A 19,772-nucleotide genomic window follows, 5' to 3' on the forward strand; every position below is an offset into this window, starting at 1 on the left:
GTCTATGGTATTGATTCTTTACAAGTGACTGTTTGTAAATTTCAAACAATCGTGGGGGGTGGGGGGTGTTCTTAAAAGAACACTAAAAATAGCCTGGTGTAAAATAGGAGGAAGAAACAGATGAGTAATAATGCACTTTTCAGATTCCCAGAGTAGATACTAAATTTTAGCATATTCTTGCATATCCTTATAGAGAAGGCTTGTATTTCAGGAGCATATTAAGGATGTTACTGTGGGAAGTGAAACTTGCCTGAATCAATACAAGTGATGTAGTAATTTCATTTTTTTTGGAAGATGATTGTGTCCCCCAGGACAGCTAACTGCAGCATTTCATTGTATAGTATGTTATAATGTTAAGATTTCTTGTTTGCATTCTTACAGATGAAGTATACTAGGAAACGTAGCTGAGCAGCTGCGTTAGTTTTATCGCTTTGCAGTGGAGCTTTGAGAACCGTTTAGAATATCATGTTTAATTCTGCATTTAAAGAAAGGAAAGGAAAAGACAAACTAAAAAGAAACCAAGCTCTAAATTGTACTTCTGCTAGCTGCACTGAATGGCCAGTTCGATAAAGAACTGGAGGTTTGAGGTACTTGAGTCCTGTGTAACTTTTCTTTATGTAACTGGAAATTACACAGAAAAAACCCAACTGTTGAACTGAAGAAGTCTGAGGCTGACAAACATAAAATAACTGGTAGTTGCTACGTGGTCTGAAGGGATCTGAGTGTGGATGTCAGTCCATGGTAAAGACGCTGTACTAGAAAGCTGAGCTCCAGAGGCACGTGGTTTGCCATGGCGTGCATTTTTTGGGGTTCTTGCTTTTGATTTACCATTTACGGTGGAAGAGTTTTGCTGTTGCTCCGTTTGTTATAGACAGGTGGGGTTTTTATTTAGCAAATGTGGAGGGTTGGGGGTTTTTTTCAGGCTACAAATTAAGAATTTATTTATATATTGTGTCAAATAAGTAGTTAGATTGTTGTCTTTGTATTTAGTAGCTTGGAATAATTTTTATATTCTGAATTACTGAAAGCTCTTTAGATCACTACAGGGCACTGAAGTGGCATTTCACAGAGCCACATATTCTGGCATGTACTCCTACCCATTGTTCCTTAAATTTCAGTTAATTTTTTTTGGCCAGTTTAGGATTTTTCTTTTTATCCCAAGCAGATTGCTTTCTCTAAGAGCCCTTAGGAAGGAGTCTTGTTAAGTGCCTTTTGGAATTGCAGTTAGGTTGTATCAACCAGATTACATGTGTGTGTGTGTGCGTGTGCACTGAAACATTGGAAGAACGCAGTAGGTTTGTGGGGTGGCATTGCTTTCACAACAGTAATGTTCACTTTTCCCAAATTACTTGCTCATGTGCCTGTTGACCTTGTTCTAATAAAACTGACTTGCCTAGTGCATATATAAGGCACTGAGATTTGCCGATTAAGTGTTAAAGTTTTAGGTTTTGGGGTTGTTTTTTTTAATTTCTGTATTGTCTTTTTTTTCTTCAGGCAAGCTGTGGAGTCGAAGCTTGAAGTTAGCGTATACCCTGCTAAACAAGCTAACCACTAAGAATGAACCACTGCTGAAACCTGGAGACCGGGTAGGCTGCTGCTGGAAATGATCTCCACAGATAAAACAGTCAGTGGGGAACAGCTTTAGCTAAAGAAAATCTTGTAATACTGTGGCTTGTAATAGCATGTTACCACAACGTTTAGTATTTCTGTTCCTGGTTTAAATATGAATGTGAACATTGCTGTGAAGATTTTCTTTTTCTCAAATGAAAATGCAGCCCTTACCCCACAAATGACGACAAAAAACATTTATTGTTATTTGAATGTATTTTTGTAGGTGGCTCTCGTATTTCCTAATAGCGATCCAGTTATGTTTATGGTGGCATTTTATGGGTGTCTCCTGGCAGAACTTATTCCTGTCCCAATAGAAGTTCCACTAACAAGAAAGGTAGGCAAATACATTCAGCATTTTTATAGTTTCATAAATAAATGAAGAGTGGGTGGGGTCTCAAGCCTGGTATGGTGCATCGGCTGAGCTACTCAGTGCATGTTATATGCTTGGAAAGTGTTTTAATATTTGGCTGGGGAAGGGGGGAAATAGTTTGAAGCTAGTAAGTTAACTATTTTTAGGATATGGAACCGCAGAAATTATTTTAATTCATTATTTTTTAAAAGATGTGTGAAAGTGTTTCTCAGAATACAACACAGAAATGCTGTCTTTTCAGTTCTCACGCTGAGTAATGAGAGCGTAGGCAGGCAGAGACACCATAGTTATTGGAAATACTGGTATAATCCCACACACATTGAGCTTATTAGGGAAGAACTGAAAAGCCACAGGCTGCGCTTTTCAGTGCTGCAGGACTCGGAAACAGCAGCAGACCAGCTCTCTGTTCTACCAGAACTTGCAAACATCGCTGTTGGGTTGGAGAGGGCTGCACGAGCATTGCTTTTGACACTGCTTTGCTACCATTGCTTGCCAGATCTGCTGCCAAATCTAACTTTGTCGGCACTAAGCAAAACTAAGCCTTTTGAGTGTAGATTTGTCTTTTGTCTTCCATAAAAGGTCTTACGGGTTAGAAGCATACTTCTTCCTGTGATATAAATTGGCTTAATATTTTCTAAACATGGAAAAGTTACAGTAAACCATATGAAGGCTTCATTATTTATAAGTTTGCTATAACGTGTTTTCTCTGTAGGATGCTGGCAGCCAGCAGATTGGATTTCTTTTGGGCAGCTGTGGGGTAACACTAGCTTTAACCACTGACGCCTGTCAAAAAGGCCTTCCTAAAGCTCAGACTGGCGAGGTGGTTACATTCAAAGGTATGTTTTTAAGCTACTCAAATGTCTTTATAGGATAAAGAAAATATCCATTGCTGCTATTAAACAACAATCTTTGAGTTTGCTTGCATGCTTCTAGCTTACATACAAAGAACGATTGCCTTAATTGTCAAGGCAGTACTTAGTGCTGCTCCCTGTCAGAGGGGTGATGCTGCAGCCTTTGCCTGCCTTGTGGTGTTATCCCCGAATGCCGGGGCAGGGAGGGAAAACAGACTTTGGAACTGTAATGACAGTAGCTTTTCTCTTTCCTTGAAGGCTGGCCTCGTCTCATTTGGTTTGTGATTGATGGGAAGCATCTGGCAAAACCAGCTAAGGACTGGCATCCACAAGTACGGGATGCCACTGCTGAGATTGCTTATATTGAGGTGATCCAGTATAATATGCCTAATCTACGGTTACTCTCTTGCAGTTTCTGTCACAGCATGTTTTCTTCCTTTAATCTCTTGATGCAATAGGAGAGATGACTGTATTATTTTTAACTGTGGAACAAGAATGCTTCCCTCAGGGTTGCCGGCAAACTGTCATTTGAGTGGTTGTGTTGGATCAAATTGAAGATTGGGGATTATTGGCATTTTTGGATCCCTGAGATGATTTGTTTAATTGGAGTAGAGAAACAGTCAGATTTCATATGATAGTACTGTGTTCTCTGAACACAAACGTATTCTTTATGTAGCTTTTTGATTTTTTTTAAGAAGCTTGCTTCATTTTTGTAATAAAATGTCCTTTCAGTTCAGAACTATAAATTTTCTACATTTTGGTGTTATTCTAACGCATATGTAAACTTTCTCTTTTCAGTACAAAACAAGTAAAGAGGGCAGCACAGTGGGCATTACTATATCTCATGCTTCCATGCTGGCACACTGTCATGCATTGACGCAGGCATGTGGTTATTCAGAAGGTAAGTTAGATAGGTACAGCTTTAAAATGATACTTGTAACTTTGAATATTCCGACAATTTACGCTGCAAAGTCATGTTTAGTGTCTTAAAAGAACTTTAGATAAGCAGTAGTAGCTTTGACTGCAAAGGGGAAGACAAACTTGCGCATTCAAAATTGGTGTGCTATGTGAAGGAAAATAAGAAGCCAGTTTTGAAACCATAATCATAATGTATTAACATTTTTTTAACCTAAGATCCTTATCGATTTTATTCAGACGTTTGGATTTTTCAGTCTTCATAAATTTGTTAGTTGGTGGTAAGAGCTATACTGATTATTTTTTTTTCATCATCTTGAAAACAGCTTTGCTACAAATCTGGTTTGCCCTCCCTAATGCCTTTTGAACACACTGGCCACTTTAAGAAGTCATGAGTAGGCCAGTTTGAGATGCCCACGTGTGGAGTTGAAGAGCCCTCCCCGCAGAAACTGATCCTGGAGGCCATTTGGGTAGCTTGGATCTCTTTGAAGAGCATTGGATGCTGCCCGTTGCAGTTGTAGCAGCTCTAATAGTGCAGACTGGTGTGCCGTGCAGACAGGCTGGTGTCAGTTAGGCAGCTTCTTACCTCTTCGGGGGAAGAGTTGCGGTTATTGACCAAAGGGAAGGCCTTTGGAAGTCCTGACTTGAAACCCAGTAATGACTCGGTGGGATGTAATATGCATCATAGGCCTTACAGCTCTTCTACTTTTGTGATTCCTCGGAGTGTGACTTGACCCCCGAAAGACAGGCTTGATCAAGAAAGTCCGAGTTACCCTATTGAAAACCACCCCAACTTGCTTGGCCTTACTGCTCTTGCACCTTTGATAACCCTGCCTGCCTAGATCACAAAGTTGGAAGTCCCAGTGCAAGTCACGTGGTCCGATTACTTACACTAGGGTTGTGATCGTAGGTACTGCATTTGAGGGCATGAGCAGGCTGCAAACAGTTGCTAACTGTCCTCTCTTGCACTTGTGGGGTTCTTTCCTTCCTCATTTGGGCAATCGGTTTATGCCTGGTAGTGCTTTCAAGTCCACATAAGTAGTATGATAGGGTAAAAGAGGTTTTCACAGTGAGGTGTCTGTATTCTTTTCACTTACCAAAGAGGACTCTCCCGTTTTCATTTTGGGGCACCTTCCCATCACAGCTGCCGACTACAAGAACCGTGCCAGGAGAGGGGGCAGTGCACCCAGCTTGTAGGTAAAGGATTGTACAGTGATTCCTGAATCCTGAAAGGATGATGGCAACTAGTTATGGACCAAAGGGGTCCACACGTGTTAATTCAGACAATTGCGGAGTAACATGTTACTGGCCATTAACATTTTCGATCTTCACAGAGGGCACTGAATTCTCTTGTCCTCTTGTATGTTCATTTTTCAAAGCTATTGCCACACGCTAGAGATGCTGTCACAAGGTTTGTGTTCTGTGTAAGCCATACCCAGTATACCTTGTAACAATCTAATCTGTTATCATAATACAAAGATGATTGTTGTAAGAAAAATAAGACACTTCCAGCTTAAGCAGTCTGTGTGTTATAGACAAGAAGCATGGCAACATAACTTTGATTTCTTAGTAGTGCTGGAAGTTTCATAGTTGCTTTAACAAATATTTTGGGTGTTTAAATATTTTCATAAATACGCTTCTTAAGTCTGATAGTTTTTCCTTTGCTTTCAGCTGAAACGCTAACAAATGTCTTGGATTTCAAAAGAGATGCTGGTCTTTGGCATGGAGTATTAACGGTGAGTATTTGAATGAATGGAAAGAACTGCAGCAAGTTGCTTCTCTCAGGGGTAGAGTGCTGGTTTCGGAATGAGGTTATAAACTCTGTTTATGTTTCAGTATTTATTTTTTTCAGAATAAAGTGTTACTTTTTCAATAACAGACTGCACAGACATAGCTTATGTTTTTACTAAGTCACATAGTTTTCACTAACAATTACATGTAAGAGTTACATTGTAGCTGTAATGAATTTTTTGGTGGTTTTTTTTTAAAGTGTTGGTACATGTTGTGTGTTCTTTGAACCACCTGAAAGTTTATTTTTAAATATTTTTCTGATAGAGTGTTATGAACAGGATGCATGTCATCAGTATTCCCTATGCATTAATGAAGGTTAATCCACTTTCCTGGATACAGAAAGTCTGCTCATACAAAGGTAACCTTAAAGGATTTTTACTTAACCCATCTCTTTTTAGATGATTTAAAAAAAAAATAAAATAATTAGTTTGTGTAAAACGTCTGCTCTAAGCTGAGGCCACTGCTGTTTATCCAGATAACTTTCTCTGCCACATCTTTAGCAACTGGGGACTCCATTTCAGTGTTACTTGTACTGATAGATTCATTGATGAGTGACATTGATGGCTTCTTCTGATAGACTTTTAAAGAAACTGTGTTTCTTATCTCAGTATTTGAATTTATACCAAACATTTAAATTCTATAATCAAGTCCATCTGGAGACGTTGAGTATACACGTCATATTAGTTACATATTTGGCAGTTGTATTTGTTTCATAAATTTACGTAAATACACAAAAATATTTATATACATTTATAATTGGACTTTGTTTTGTTCTGCACACACACCATAATTATTTTTTTTACTTTCAGCCCGTGTAGCAGTAGTGAAGTCCCGTGATATGCACTGGTCACTTTTGGCTCAGAGGGATCAGAGAGATGTCAGTCTGAGCTCTTTACGAATGTTAATAGTGGCAGATGGAGCTAATCCATGTGAGTATGGATGCATTTTCTGAGTGTCGGTCCAAGGTGAGCTGAAGCACGCTGTAAATCACAGATCTTTGGATCTGGACTGTAGGATCTCAGCAGCACTGGCTATAGTTCGTCCTCAGCAAAACAGACAGCAGCAATATTTCTTTGCCAAGGACACTGGAGCAAAACTTCCATAGAAATTGTTCTGAAGGATCTGTTCTTCATAGAAGGAATAGTAGGCAATGTGATTTGAAAGAGGCTTTTAAAAATTTCAAGTAAATTGTAATGCCAGTTTCAAAGTAGTTGCTCATGTATTGCATGTAGACATAAAATCTTTGAGTTGCAGTGTGTCTGATTCTGTACGTGACCCTAGGGCTTGTCTCAGTCACGTGCAAGGACATAAAAATGGGAGCAATCACAGCCTTAACTCAAAACCATGACAACTATTAACTAGAATATGCGGTAGGTTCTTGCCTTTTTCTGTCAGTTGTATGGTGGTGGTTTACAGTAATTTGAGAAAGCAGCTGGGAGGGTTGGTGGTTTTTTTTGGGTTTTTTTGGGGTTTTTTTTGCAAGAGGCAAGAATATACCTACCTTAGTTGCTTAGTTTTGCTGTTCTCATACACCAGAAAATCAATAGTATTTCAGGTTCCTTGGAGTTGCGTGATGAGAGGTCAGCAAGGTGCTGGCAGAAGGTGAAAGCTTGAAATAGTCTTGCTATGATTGTATTTGCTGTAAGCATTGTTTCAGAGCTGATGCTTGCAAAGTTAGGCAGTTCATTCTGTAATGAGATGCTGTTTGTAAGCTAGTGATGCTGCTGCTTTTTCATTGCTGTTTGCTTTTCTTAGCTGTGTAAATTCATGGTTTTTTCAACTTCATACTTCCGTCAGTGCTGTACTCTTACATGAATTGACATGAAATGATACGTAGGATGTCATATAATCAGTGAAGTTTGCTGGTTCGTGTTATATGCTGCTGTGCCACAACTGTGCAATACAAAGCTGTAGGTGATGAGGTAGCCTCTTGCATTTTGGGCTGAGTGCTAAAGGCCAGTTAGAGTTCTGAACTGAAGATATGTCAGAAGTATTTGATGTTAATTTCTAAACGCTTTGGTTCTGTGACCTCTGTGAGAAACACTCCTATAGGAGCTATATAGGAAACTGACAGATACAGTTACCCTTAGTGACAAAATACTGTGATTGCTGAAGGACTGTCCATAAAGTTAAGTGTTACAGAGCGCTCCCAGAGAAAGAGAGTATGCAGTTGTTTTTTCTCCAAATTGTAACACATAGTAATAGGCTGGAATGTCTTTTAGACAGTTTGAAAGTATATTGGTTTTATGCGCAGGTACAACCATATTTGTGTAGCTGAGCTAAGTGTAGACTTGGAAATCCTACGGCTCAAGCTTTGGTGAAATGTTTCTAGTTGTGTGATTGTTCTTTTTAGGGTCAATATCTTCATGTGATGCATTCCTGAATGTATTTCAGTCCAGAGGCTTGAGGCCAGAAGTAATCTGCCCCTGTGCTAGTTCTTCTGAGGCACTAACTGTTGCTATTCGCAGGTAATTCTCTTTTCTGAGAAGTGAACTGCATTTCTTGACTATTGAAACGTATCTGACTATTGAAACGTTAAAATGTTAGTCAGAAAAGACCATTTTCTGCATAAAGGAGCCCAAAGACCCAGACAGAGGAAGTCTGAGGCTTGCAGGTATCTCCCTCACCGAAGGATGGATGGGTTTTGTTTTGGTTTTGCTTTAAAAAGTTTAATATTTCCTAAAAGTAGTCAGTCATGAGAGTTTGGGGTTTGGGCTGGGTTGGTTTTTTTTTACTGCTTGGGAAAAAGAGGTCTCATCCTCACTGATGTTGCTGGAAGACCTTTATAAAATACCCCCAAAATCAAGACTGTTACTTATTTGGGAGGAAGATGATGATGCTGAATCTTCAATTGCTTATGTACAATGTCTTGTAAACAGGGGGCTAAAGAAAGAAAAAAATATTTGTAACTGGTCTGAAAAATACCATTGAATTTCTGGAGATAGCAAGGGGTGCTCTGAAAAAAAGGAAATACTTTGATTATTAGTAGACATATGGATCGAATATGCTGGAATTTTTTATGGTGGTTTTTGATCAAAATGTGCTTTTTCAGAAAAACAATTTAAGAAAACTTGAAACAAAAAAGTTTGAGATTTTGGAAAGTACTTTCTCTGATGGGAGGACTGACATTTCCTAGTTTTAAAGAGTTGTGCTTACCTATTTTTTACAGCAGCACCTGGAATCTTTTGCTCTGTTCCTTCCTGAAAGTTGAACAGTTACACAAAATGGAGTTGTTGGTCCTCAGTCAATTCTGCTTAGAGTAAGAGGTGTCAAGCCCTTCAAACACTTGGTAATTTTTCCTGGTGTTTTGAAAAATCAGCCTTCAAATGCTTATTCTTGACACTTCTTTGTCCATAATAGAACTAAACCTTCTCTGTAACATTTTAGAGTGCAAGGAAGCTATGTGATGTTTTGTGATAGCTCTTTTTTCATCTAGTTAAAATATATTACCAGTCTTGAACTCTGTTTAAAACAAGAAACCGTTATTTCTCTTAACCTTAACAAGCCTGAGAGACTCACATGCTATTTTTGATGGCCATATTGCCATTGATTTGTTGATTCATACCTGATTTGACTTTCTGTTTTCAGACCTCCAGAACTGGGTGGGCCTCCTCCAGGAAAAGCAGTGCTGTCTATGAATTGTCTGAGTTTCGGCGTGATAAGAGTGGATACAGAAGAGAAGCTGTCAGTGTTAACTGTGCAGGATGTTGGTCAGATTATGCCTGGAGGTAAGAAAGCATTTCATGTAGGTTTAAGCATACTCCACGAGAGTTATCTACTATTTTATACTTGTGCTGGTGAAATAAATAAAAATGTCAAATTGTAAGTGCCGTTAAGGTAGTATGACTTACGTTTTGATGCATTACTTAAACGCGTGACGATTAAGTACTGTCTCAACTGGATTATTCAATGTTTTCAGTAGAGGTTAATCCACAATAAATTTGAATGACCACACATTTTGGTATGGGCGGACGCTATTGGCTGGCCTGCAGAGTTGTTTTCTTTTTCACTGGTTAGCATTAGTGCTGACATACAGCTGTGTAATGACAAATACAGCAGAACAAAACAAAACGTGAAGCGTAGTAAGAAATACTGTCTTTGATCCAGAAGTGACAGTCCACGCGTTAGGATGAAATAGAATGGAATTTAATGTTTTGTTGGAAGGGACCTGCAATGATCTCTCTAGTCCGACTGCCTGACCAATTCAGGGCTGACCAAAAGTTAAAGCACGTTATTAAGGGCATTGTCCAAATGTCTCTTAAACACCAGCAGGCTTGGGGCATTGACCAGCTCTCTAGGAAGCCTGTTCCAGTGAGTGACCACCCTCTTGGCAAAGAAATGCTTCCTAATGTCCAGTCTAAACCTCTCCTAGCACAGCTTTGAACCATTCCCGCATGTCCTATCGCTGGATGCCAGGGAGATCAGCACCTCCCTCTCCGTGTCCCCTCCTCAGGAAGCTGTAGAGAGCAATGAGGTCGCCCCTCAGCCTCCTTTTCTCCAAACAGGACAAACCCAGAGTCCTCAGCAAGGAAGACATCCCCTTGGTAGAAGAGCTGAAGTTAAGGAATACTTAAGGAAACTGCACATGCACAAGTCCATGGGCCCTGGTGGGATTCACCTGTGAGTGCTGAGGGAGCTGTTTGATGTCACTGCGAGGCCACTGTGTGCAACACTGGGCTTCCTAAAGCGGGTAGATATGGGTATTGTTCCCCAGCCCATTAAGTGGCCTGAAGCAAAGAGACTTTGTCTCTTTCCTGTTCTCTTTTGAGGCAGGGCTGCTGAGTCATGTCCTACTTGGAGAGGAGAGCACTCTGAAGAAGATTAATAAAGTTAGGGTGCCAAACTAGACCTAGGGCTCTGGACATTGACTGGGTTCTGTGTCCTGAAAGACCACTTAGGGCCATCTACTCCAGAAGTGAAGATTGCAACACTTAGGCTGGTAGTGTAACGTTCCCTGGCACTGTCTGTCAGAGGTAGCTTTGCTAGCTTCAGGCCCTGTCCTGACCTGGGTTAGGTGTGCTTGGAGAGGATGAGAGACAGATTGTCTGGAATTCTCCTTACCCCTTCAGGTTTACTATGTAATGAACAAAGAACCTGATTTGTTCTGGCCATGCCCTTGGCACCTGTGGCTTTGCTGTTCTTGGTCCCAGTAAGAATAGGAGAGGAGGGTTCCCAAGCCCTCCTCTCTGTAGAGCGTATACTCAGGGTGAGGGTGGGGAGCCATCTTGTGCTATTTCAGCAACCAGCTCTTCTCCATACATCAAGGCCCTCGATACGAGTAAGGAGGCAGACACCTTTCCAGTCTGGTGATAACAATTTCAGCCGTCACGTAGCAAGTGGTACTGATCTTGTTCATTTTCCTCATTGCTCCCAGAACCACTTTGCAACCAATAAGGTTGGTGGATCGGTTATTCTTGCTGAACTTCAATTCACATTCAGATCTTACTCCTGCTACTAATAACAACTTAAGTAGAAGCTCTGCACTTCATACCAAAATAAAGGGGAAGGAGCTGTTCCTGGGGGGATTCATGTCCAACATACTTATTTAACTGCAGAGAACTGAACATCTCTATTGTGACCTTCTAGGTAGACAGGATACTAAAAATGTTCTGGGAGCAAGGACTTTGTGACCAGCCAGTGAGTTTTAATACATTCCTAGACGTGTTCATAGAACTGTATGTATCCTGCAGATCCTGCTGGAGTTTAGTGTGCCAGGCACCCTCAGGCAGGTGGTATCTGGGTAGGTCTGTGAAAAATCCTTGTGTCCTCTTTGCTGTGGCAATTAATTAGATCACCATCTCTCTTTTCTGCTCTTGATCTTTGAGCATACTATAGCATTGTGGATCTGAGACAAGATAGATGGGCTGGGTAATTTACAGCAAAATAACTTCAACTTAATGCTCTAGGAAGTAAGTTTGTTAAGGGCAGGCCAATGTGAATACAGCCATTGAGGGTAATGACTGCTTTGTTGTGTGGCCTCAGTGTGAAAACATGAGTGCAGGGGAAAAAAATTAAAAAAAGATGAGTGTGGTTTAATGGCTTCTGAATTGCTTCACCTGAGTGTTCAAATTCAGATGGTTACAGTTGTCTGCAGAGACCCAGGTCAGCTGTGACTGGCCTCTGTGTCTCAACAGAATGGTCATTTTTCCACTTCAGTGAGATTACAGGTGGCATGGTCTACCACTGCTGCCTGGTTCGGCTGTTCACACTACTGATGACCCCTTTAAACCCCACTGAAATTTGGCTGTGCTCCCAGTCTTCTACACAGAGCCTGGGTTAGTCACAGGAACAAGAGGGAATAAGTTTGCATGCCCTTCAGGTAGTCATGGATCCTTTGGTGAACTGGCTAAGGTTGAACTTGGTGGTGGTCTGGTTTTTGAGAGTTTAAAAAAGTGGTATTTGATGCAGGATCAATTAAAATCTTCCTTTGGATCAATTTATCACATGGAGATCCTCCTGGCTTCGCTGTAGGCTTGCTGTCTGGGCAGTGTGCTTGACTACACTAAGGCGCAAAGCAGCCTACAGTTGTGTTGCACCTTAAGCTACGCTTCGTGTTCAGCCATTACAGCTGTAAGTCCCCTTGGGTAATCTTCCGTAGTGCATTTGCTCAGTGGCAGGTTCAAGTGTACCTTATGATGTTGGAAGAATTACCTGTTTGTTTGTGGGTAAGTAATTTCACCTTCCTCTTCACAGTCATTAATGAAAAACATGTCCCTGTCCTTGTTAAATGCTTAATTGGGTAGTGAGAGGGATCTTTGTCAAAACTCCTCTTCCTTTGTCAAATGCCTGAGCATTGTCTGGCAAATCTAACAGACCCTTCTGGTTTAGGATGCCATTGACAGACAGTTGACAAGACTACCATGACTTTCTATACATTAGTAAGAAACATCAAGTTACTCGTCAGATTTTGTGAGGGGAGAACAGTCCACTGTGTGTCCATTTAGTCCCTTGAAGTGATATGACTTGTAATTGATGGCTATTGCTATTTTAAAATACAGTAGCAACTGGCAAAACTACTTGTAGGTTAAGCAGAAGTTGAGCAACTTCATTCATTAACTCTTTCAAAACTGTGTTCAGCATTGCGCTATCCCTATATGGGGCAGATTAGCTTCAGTCTGACCTAATAATAAAAGTTCCAGGTCTGAAGGTATGTTTTTAGCAGAAATTTGTCTGTACGTTCCTTAGGTCAGAACATGCAGTTTTTTCTAGACAAGAATCCAATGACTTTGTTCCCTGTGACTGTTTCCTAAAAAAAGAAAAAAAAATCGAAAATTTAAAATTGTTAAAAGCTTCCAGAGTAGGAAGAAAGTAAAATCACTAGCAGATATTTATAGATGTGTGTCAAATGAAAAGAAATTAAGGAAATTAATGACTTATTTTCAAGTGAGTCCTGCATGTACATTCTAACAGTGGATATACTTTTGCCTTACCTTGTAAGATTTGTGCTTTTTCCTGTGTAGTATTCATGGAGGATGTGCTTTGTCCATTCTCACGTGATGTTTGGCATACAGGAGAGAACATACCACCATTTCCTTTCTTGTTAGTTGCCCTCTTGAATTATTCTGCTGACAGATGAGTCTTGCTCTTTATCTGGTTTTGGGTTTGTAGGTTGGGTTTTTTGGGGTTTTTTTTTTGTTCCCTTAGATTGCTGTGCTTTCACCAAAGGCCTAATTTGAGTCATGTGCCATCCCTGAAGGCTTTGTTCCATCTTCTGATCCCACTGAAAACATTCAAGGTCTTGAAAGGGGCTACATGCCCAGTCTTTCAAACGTCTTAGGACACAGAAGCTCACATTTCTGAATTTCGTTTGTAGTCTCCTAGCCAAGAACTAGTAAATCATGCTGAGGCTTGTTCAGTCAAGCCAAGTGGTTTTGATCTCATAACCCTGGAAGATCCTGGTGTATTTCAGTCAGGAACCAGCTGGTTAAAAGGTCCACTTTTGCCCTCCTTTTCTTCAGATCCTGCTATTTGTTCTAAGACACTGAGCCCACCGGCTTAGGGGATCTTATTCAACAGACCCCTCAGCACCAGGATCACGTCTTACATCACTGCTGTTTAACCCACAGGCCACTCTTGATGCCACATTCACTTCAGTTGCCTCGGCTGTTCACTTTCGTTATCTATCGTGAATGCCAATCACAAGAGCCACCAGGGAAGTGCAAGCACCCGCGAAGAAATCTTCCCATCCCATCAAAGATAGCATGGGAATTCTTGAAAGTGAACCTTGTATGCATTCCCCTGGAATCTTCTCCACAGCTGATGGAGGGATGATGTTTTGCCTCACCTGTTGACCACCTTGGGCTATTCTGCATGGTTTTTCTCTGGGAAAAGCAGTATTTGGCTCATAACAGTCTTCAGTTCGTTTTTTCAAATTGGGCTGATAAAGATGGTAGGGAGAGTACCAAACCTCTCTTCTTCTGCCTGTTTTGTGCCTCCAACTGTCACATCAACTGGGATGTGATATGTCATCTGTCATCTTAGAAGCTTATTGTACCTTGTGTTTGGACCTGGACATGGATACTTGGGATATTCAAGTTAAGTTTGCCTCCCTGCTGCTTCCTGACCAAGCATTTCTATTTTTACTGGGATCCTTCTCACATTCTTTCCTTGACAGGAGAGTAACCCACTCTAATCCAGAAGATCTGTGTCCCTGTAGCTCCTAATCATGCAAAGCCTGGTTCATAGGACTGCTGCAGCAGCTACTTTTTTATACTCCAGCAGAAAACCTTGGGTTGGTGCCAGATCTTGGACTTCTGCAAGATGAACATGCATATACAGTTTCAAGTTCCGGATTGTGACTGTATTCCGTACTTTTCCCAGAAGTTCAAGGAGGATGGTCGGAATTTCTCAAATGTCAGAATGCTTACTTTGTCTCCAGCCTGTGGATGTCTGGGATGTTACTGTTTCTTCTGTCCGCGTCTCAGCAAACATTAACCTACGTTCTGGTAGTTGTTAAAATACATCTTCACTGCAGAGGAATCTGGTTGCTTTATCTTGGTGCCTGATTCGTGAAAGGAGTTGTTACAGAACAACTATGTGAAGCTTTCATTATTTTTCCTTAGGTTGTGAATGCGGGATAGCAGTGCCTCATTCCTGCTCAGTCCTTAGGATTTATCATAGTAATCAGTTCTGCATGTTCCACTTGGCTTCAGTCTGTCACATGATGGCACAACAGAATGCAACACTGCAGAACTTCTCCTGGAGATCTGTGGCAGTGTGCACACTTGCGTTGAGATGCTTGCTTCCAATTTAATTGTTGTGCTTTGCATGCTTGTGTGACCACCTCTAGAGTCTAAATTCTTGTGCATCCTTATCTAGGAAGTTGACCTGCTTTATGCCTATTGCCCTTCTCAGAGGAGCAGGGAAAGGTTCAGGTCCCTGCGCTGGACATCCCCATGTGCTGCTTTCTTCAAAGATTAGGTTTCTCTGGAAACCCTGCAGATACCTTCCAGAGTGGTGGTAGAGGCATTACATCCTGGCCTGTTAGTGCTTTTCCTAAGGCTTTATCCTCCAGAGCAGAAGTTCTAACTAAAGACTGTAGTGCAAGGAGGGCCCTCTTGTTTTTTTTCTCATGGACTCAGGGCTTTTAGGAAGACTTGCTTGCTACAAGAAGATCCTGGAGTTCCACTGCTGGCACACAGTAACAGTCCAAATGGATATCAGTTGCATAAGGATCCACTGTGAAACTGAGAAAGTGGAACAAGAGAGCACTTCCTAACACTCATCAGGCGCTTTTTGGTAGTAGCCACCTGCTGTGCAGGCCTCGGACATTCTTCTTACATCATGTTGTGCTGGTCTTGAAACATCAAAGCTGAATCCAGTCTTTGGTAGGGCATCAGTGCAGTCATTTGTTTGCACAGTACGGTTCTCATCCTCTGCCAGAAGTCTCATGGCAGGGCTTAACCGCTGAGCGTCATCATCTATAAGAATGTACATGTGGACTCATTTGAAGAAAGAAAACTTTCTTATCAGTAATCGGTGTTCTTCGTGATGTGTAGTCCACATGTACATTCCCGTCCCATCTGCTTTTCCCTTCTCTCTAATTCTTTTTCAGATGCAATGCTGTTGAGAGAGACTGAAATGGTGGTAGATGCACTCTCTTGTATGTCACATGAAGCAGGAAAAGAAGGAGAAGCGAGAGTACAGGCTCTACAGATACTGCAAAAGGAAAACCTTGCAGTATCACATGGCAGGGCAGAACTCTGCCTGCTGTTAGAATGTACGTGTAGACTACCTGTATCATACATTGGTTACTGGTAAGTATTTTTTCTTACTTGATCAGGGTGATAGGATTGTCCTTGGGTTTCATGGATGGAGCATCATTTTGGGACTGTAGGCTAATCTGTTGGGTTTTCCATGTTTGTGAATGAGTTGAGGACTGCAGCATTTGTGTATGCCTGCAAATTGGTGTGCTTTCTCTAGTTATTAACACTTATCTCTGCATCATTGCTTAAAAGTTTTGCGATTAACTCAAGTTATTTCCTGTGGTAATAAACTATTTATTCTGTTTCGATTTACCATTACATTTTAAATGGCCTTTTCTTCCAGTTTTTCCTCCTGAATTGCAAAATGTATTTTTTTTTTTCATGACTAATTGATATAGTTCATACAGTATAATTTAACTTCAGCCTTCTAGTTGATACGTATGATTTTCAGCAACTGAAACTCTTCTAGTTCCGACTTGGACCTGTGTCATGGTGTAACCCCGGCCAGCAACTAAGCTCCAGACAGCTGCTCACTCCCTGTCCTCGCACCCAGAGGGATGGGGAGGAAAATCGGAAAGGAGTGTAAAACTTGAGGGTTTTACTTGAGGGTTAAAAGAACAATTTACTAATTAAAACAGAATAAAAATGAAAGAACAATATTAACAATAATGACGATCAAAGTTATAGTGAAAGGGTAAGGGGAAAGGATAAAATGCAAAGGGAAAGGGAGAAAGAAAAACAAGTGATGCACAATACAGCTGCTCGCCACTGCTGACTGATGCCCAGCCAGTTCCCGAGCAGCGATCAGCCAGCCGTGGTGCTTGGCTGCTGGCCGGGGTTAAACCGCAACGGTCCTTTTCCAACTGCCTTGTCAGTGCCCCCTTCTTTAGGGAGTGATCCAGCTGCGTGGCTCCCCGACCTGCCAACTCTAAACTATTAGCCCCATTATCCCAGCAAAAAAGCAACCAGGTAGTAAATGTGTTCACCTGGTTGATGGACATAATCTTTCCACATGCGCCGGGGTTAAACCACAACAACCTGTACCAGAATTTGAGTGTCATCTCCTTATTTGGTCACCAAAGGTTATCATTGCATGATTCCAAACATTTTATTCATTAACGCTAGTTGTTCTGATAGATATTTTTTATAAAACCAAGGTAATTTACAGGTTGATCTATTGGTAGGGTGAATTATTGTCTCTCCTGTTCAGACCTAAGTTGCTGAGAACTGAATACTTCTCTGAGATTTGAAAATGCGCCTATGAACCTGTTCTGCCAGCAGAATTCTTGGTCCGTGCTTGCAGTGGCGCTGGCTTTATCATGTGTTAGTAGTATTAAAGGAATTTGTGATTCCTCTTCCTGCTAGTTGGACAGTGGTAAAACTAAGGGCTACCTGTATATCATTTAAGATTGGCTAAATTAGAAAACAGTGATACAGTCTTTCATAATGGCTGTTGTAAGCTTCGTCTGGGCTTCCGGTCTGACTTATGTTCCATGGCCAGAACATTCCAAAGGAGCTGATGAAAATAAACCAACTTCCTGATACCTCAGGTGTCTCTTGGCTGTTTTCTTGTCTTTAATATAGTGTGCATTGACCACAAAGTACTCTAATCTGTGTTGGAAGCAGATGCAGTGGGAAAGGGCAGAACATGTATGGCACAGTCTGCATTATTTTTCAAAGGCTGTGTTTATTTTATATTGACCCAGGTAGCCATTTTGGTTTCCTTGCTAATCTTGAGTCTTAAGTGCTAAGCTAAACTTCTTGCTTCATCATGTCTTCTGCCTCCATATCCTTTTTCCTTTCCCTTTCAGCCTAGGAAAGGACAAATCCAGACTACTTAAACAAGGGCTCTGCTTAGCCAGAGAAACCGCTCAGAAAACAGTGGCTTCAAAAGTAAATATAGCCGGTGGCCAGAGCAAAGTTCAGTGTAATAGCTGGTTTGCAAGTCTGTATATCCTTGGTTAAAAATAAGATAAAGTGTAGGAAGACTTAAGAGATTTCAGAAGAAAACTGATGAAGGGTAATAGCAGTAGGACCTTCATGAAATGTAGTCCTTTAAATGAGCTGAAGGTCATCATCAGACTGGGGATAGTGAAGAGAGAATGTGCAGTGACAGGAGTAAGTTCAGTAAGGGATAACTCTGACCTAAGTTGTCTGTGTTCTCCAAATAATAGTTGGCAGACTGTCCTGCTTTAAAAGAAGATGGGACATAGTGCAGAAAAATCATTGACCTGACAGTGAGAGAGTAAAATAGCTTTGTTTTCTCTCCATTTCTAATGTGTTTCTCATGTAACTTAAGGGGTGATGCTATGAATACCGAAGTGTGCAATAAATAAAAGGAATGGTAGGTCTGTAAATGCTATCTTCTTGTTTTTCCTCTTTATTTTCATACGTGCTTGTACTTGATCAAGCCATCTGCCTTCGTGTTGAGAAGCAGTTGGTATGGTTTTGGATTCAGTGCAGCTGATATGTAGGCTGTAAAGCACTGTAAGGAAAAAATAATTGCATTTGCAAACTTCCATCTTTCCTCTTGGAGAACACGTTACACAGGCTGTCAAAAAGATGGACGGAGCTCTCTTGCATGCTGTGTTTCTGCTGTAACTGGTAGATAATTGATCCCAAAACCTTCATCTGCCTGTCAGTGGCGAAGCAACTTCTGTGTCAGCTGCTGCTGCATACCAATGCTGTGATTCTGTGTTCTTCCTCTCCCTTTAGCAAATGTGTGTGTTGTGAAGGTGGATGGGACTCCATATCTGTGTAAAGCCGATGAGGTTGGAGAAATATGTGTGAATTCAGGTGCAACTGGCATGGCATATTTCGGCCTTGTTGGAATCACCAAGAATGTGTTTGAGGTTTGTATTTCTCTTTTCATTGTTAAATTTCTAGTGTTTCTTCTTGCAGATAAACTTATTTGTTCCTTAAACCTCCAATTTTATTAGAAAAAGCCCTGCCAAATACACTTTGCTTCATTCTCTATCAGAATGTGAAATTCTGTCTCTTAAAACCAAAAATCCAAAGTACCATCAGCACTCAACTAGCTGCTTGCATACTCTGCAATCCAGTGTTGTGCCTGTGTTAGCATTGTAATTCATCTTGGCTCTGCATTAACACAGCAGTCTTATGTAGAGTTGACCTGAAGACATTTCAAGTTTATTGGTGCGCAGCTTGAGATGTAGAGTTCCAAGTAGGTCTGATACTTGCGAGCTTCTTCCAAATACAACTAAAATGTATTTGTGAAGATGCAGTAACTTAGTTCTAAAAGTTTCCTCTGTGTATTGCAAACAGTATGTGCTTTTCAAAATGAACTTTATTGGTGATCTGCTGTAATGCTTAGAACACTAGTTTGCTGTGGGATGTATGACATTATGTTCCTAGGTATATGGAAGAAGAGACAGTAAGGATGATACAGCATTAACAGTCATAAGCCTTGTAGTTTGTCACAGTAGAGCAAAAGTGATCTTTCTGCCCAGATTTTTCCTCACAGTGGCGCCCCAATTTCATGTTTTCCATTTCTGGCAAGAAAGGAGCGAAAGTCCTTTGGGAATCACACACACAGTAGTGTTACACTGGGCAGCAGTGTGAAGACTTGGCTGAAGTATGGAGTTCTACCTGAGAGATGAAAGAAATGCTGACCATAGTCTTCTCTTTCAAAGAAAAGCTCTTTTCTCTCGGCTTGCCAAGCCTCAACACTTCAAACACGTTAGCTTTCAGCACGGTCCTTAGCTAGTGAGAGAGCAGTGAGAAACCTGCTGTAATGGAAGAGGTGGGGGGTGAGGGGAAGGCAAGGAAACCACCTGGGCAGGTGGGAGGAACTTGCTGATGAGCTTAATGCTTTCGCTCTCTTTCTCCATTGAAGGCGGTGGTCCCATAATTGCAACAACTTGACTTCGAGTCTAAGTTTCTGATAGGTGTTGTTTGTGCAATGGAAGCAAGGTGCCTGCATACAGATCTCATGGGGGATGTTAGTAGTAACAACAGAGTATGTGCTATAAGAGTCCATACTGGAACACCTGTTTTAAAAAGCAGCGT

General features: G+C 41.1%; 1 protein-coding gene across 3 annotated transcripts in view; it reads left to right on the forward strand.

The window, feature by feature from the left end:
* DIP2A (disco interacting protein 2 homolog A) overlaps positions 1-19,772 on the forward strand; it is a 121,876-nt gene that overhangs the window by 77,592 nt on the left and 24,512 nt on the right. For all 3 annotated transcript variants that reach the window (XR_005105950.1, XM_037398581.1, XM_037398582.1), the window contains exons 9-19: positions 1,495-1,586; positions 1,835-1,945; positions 2,694-2,817; positions 3,091-3,200; positions 3,631-3,733; positions 5,419-5,483; positions 5,803-5,896; positions 6,348-6,467; positions 7,892-8,006; positions 9,127-9,266; positions 18,459-18,595. Coding sequence is in view for 2 of the 3 variants with exons in the window: in XM_037398581.1 (XP_037254478.1) it covers positions 1,495-1,586; positions 1,835-1,945; positions 2,694-2,817; positions 3,091-3,200; positions 3,631-3,733; positions 5,419-5,483; positions 5,803-5,896; positions 6,348-6,467; positions 7,892-8,006; positions 9,127-9,266; positions 18,459-18,595 (1,211 nt within the window). In the remaining variant the exon portion in view is untranslated. The remainder of the gene's footprint in view (positions 1-1,494; positions 1,587-1,834; positions 1,946-2,693; positions 2,818-3,090; positions 3,201-3,630; positions 3,734-5,418; positions 5,484-5,802; positions 5,897-6,347; positions 6,468-7,891; positions 8,007-9,126; positions 9,267-18,458; positions 18,596-19,772) is intronic.

The sequence above is a fragment of the Falco rusticolus genome, chromosome 8, assembly GCF_015220075.1.
Source record: "Falco rusticolus isolate bFalRus1 chromosome 8, bFalRus1.pri, whole genome shotgun sequence".
In the NCBI taxonomy this organism is placed as follows: Eukaryota; Metazoa; Chordata; class Aves; order Falconiformes; family Falconidae; genus Falco; species Falco rusticolus.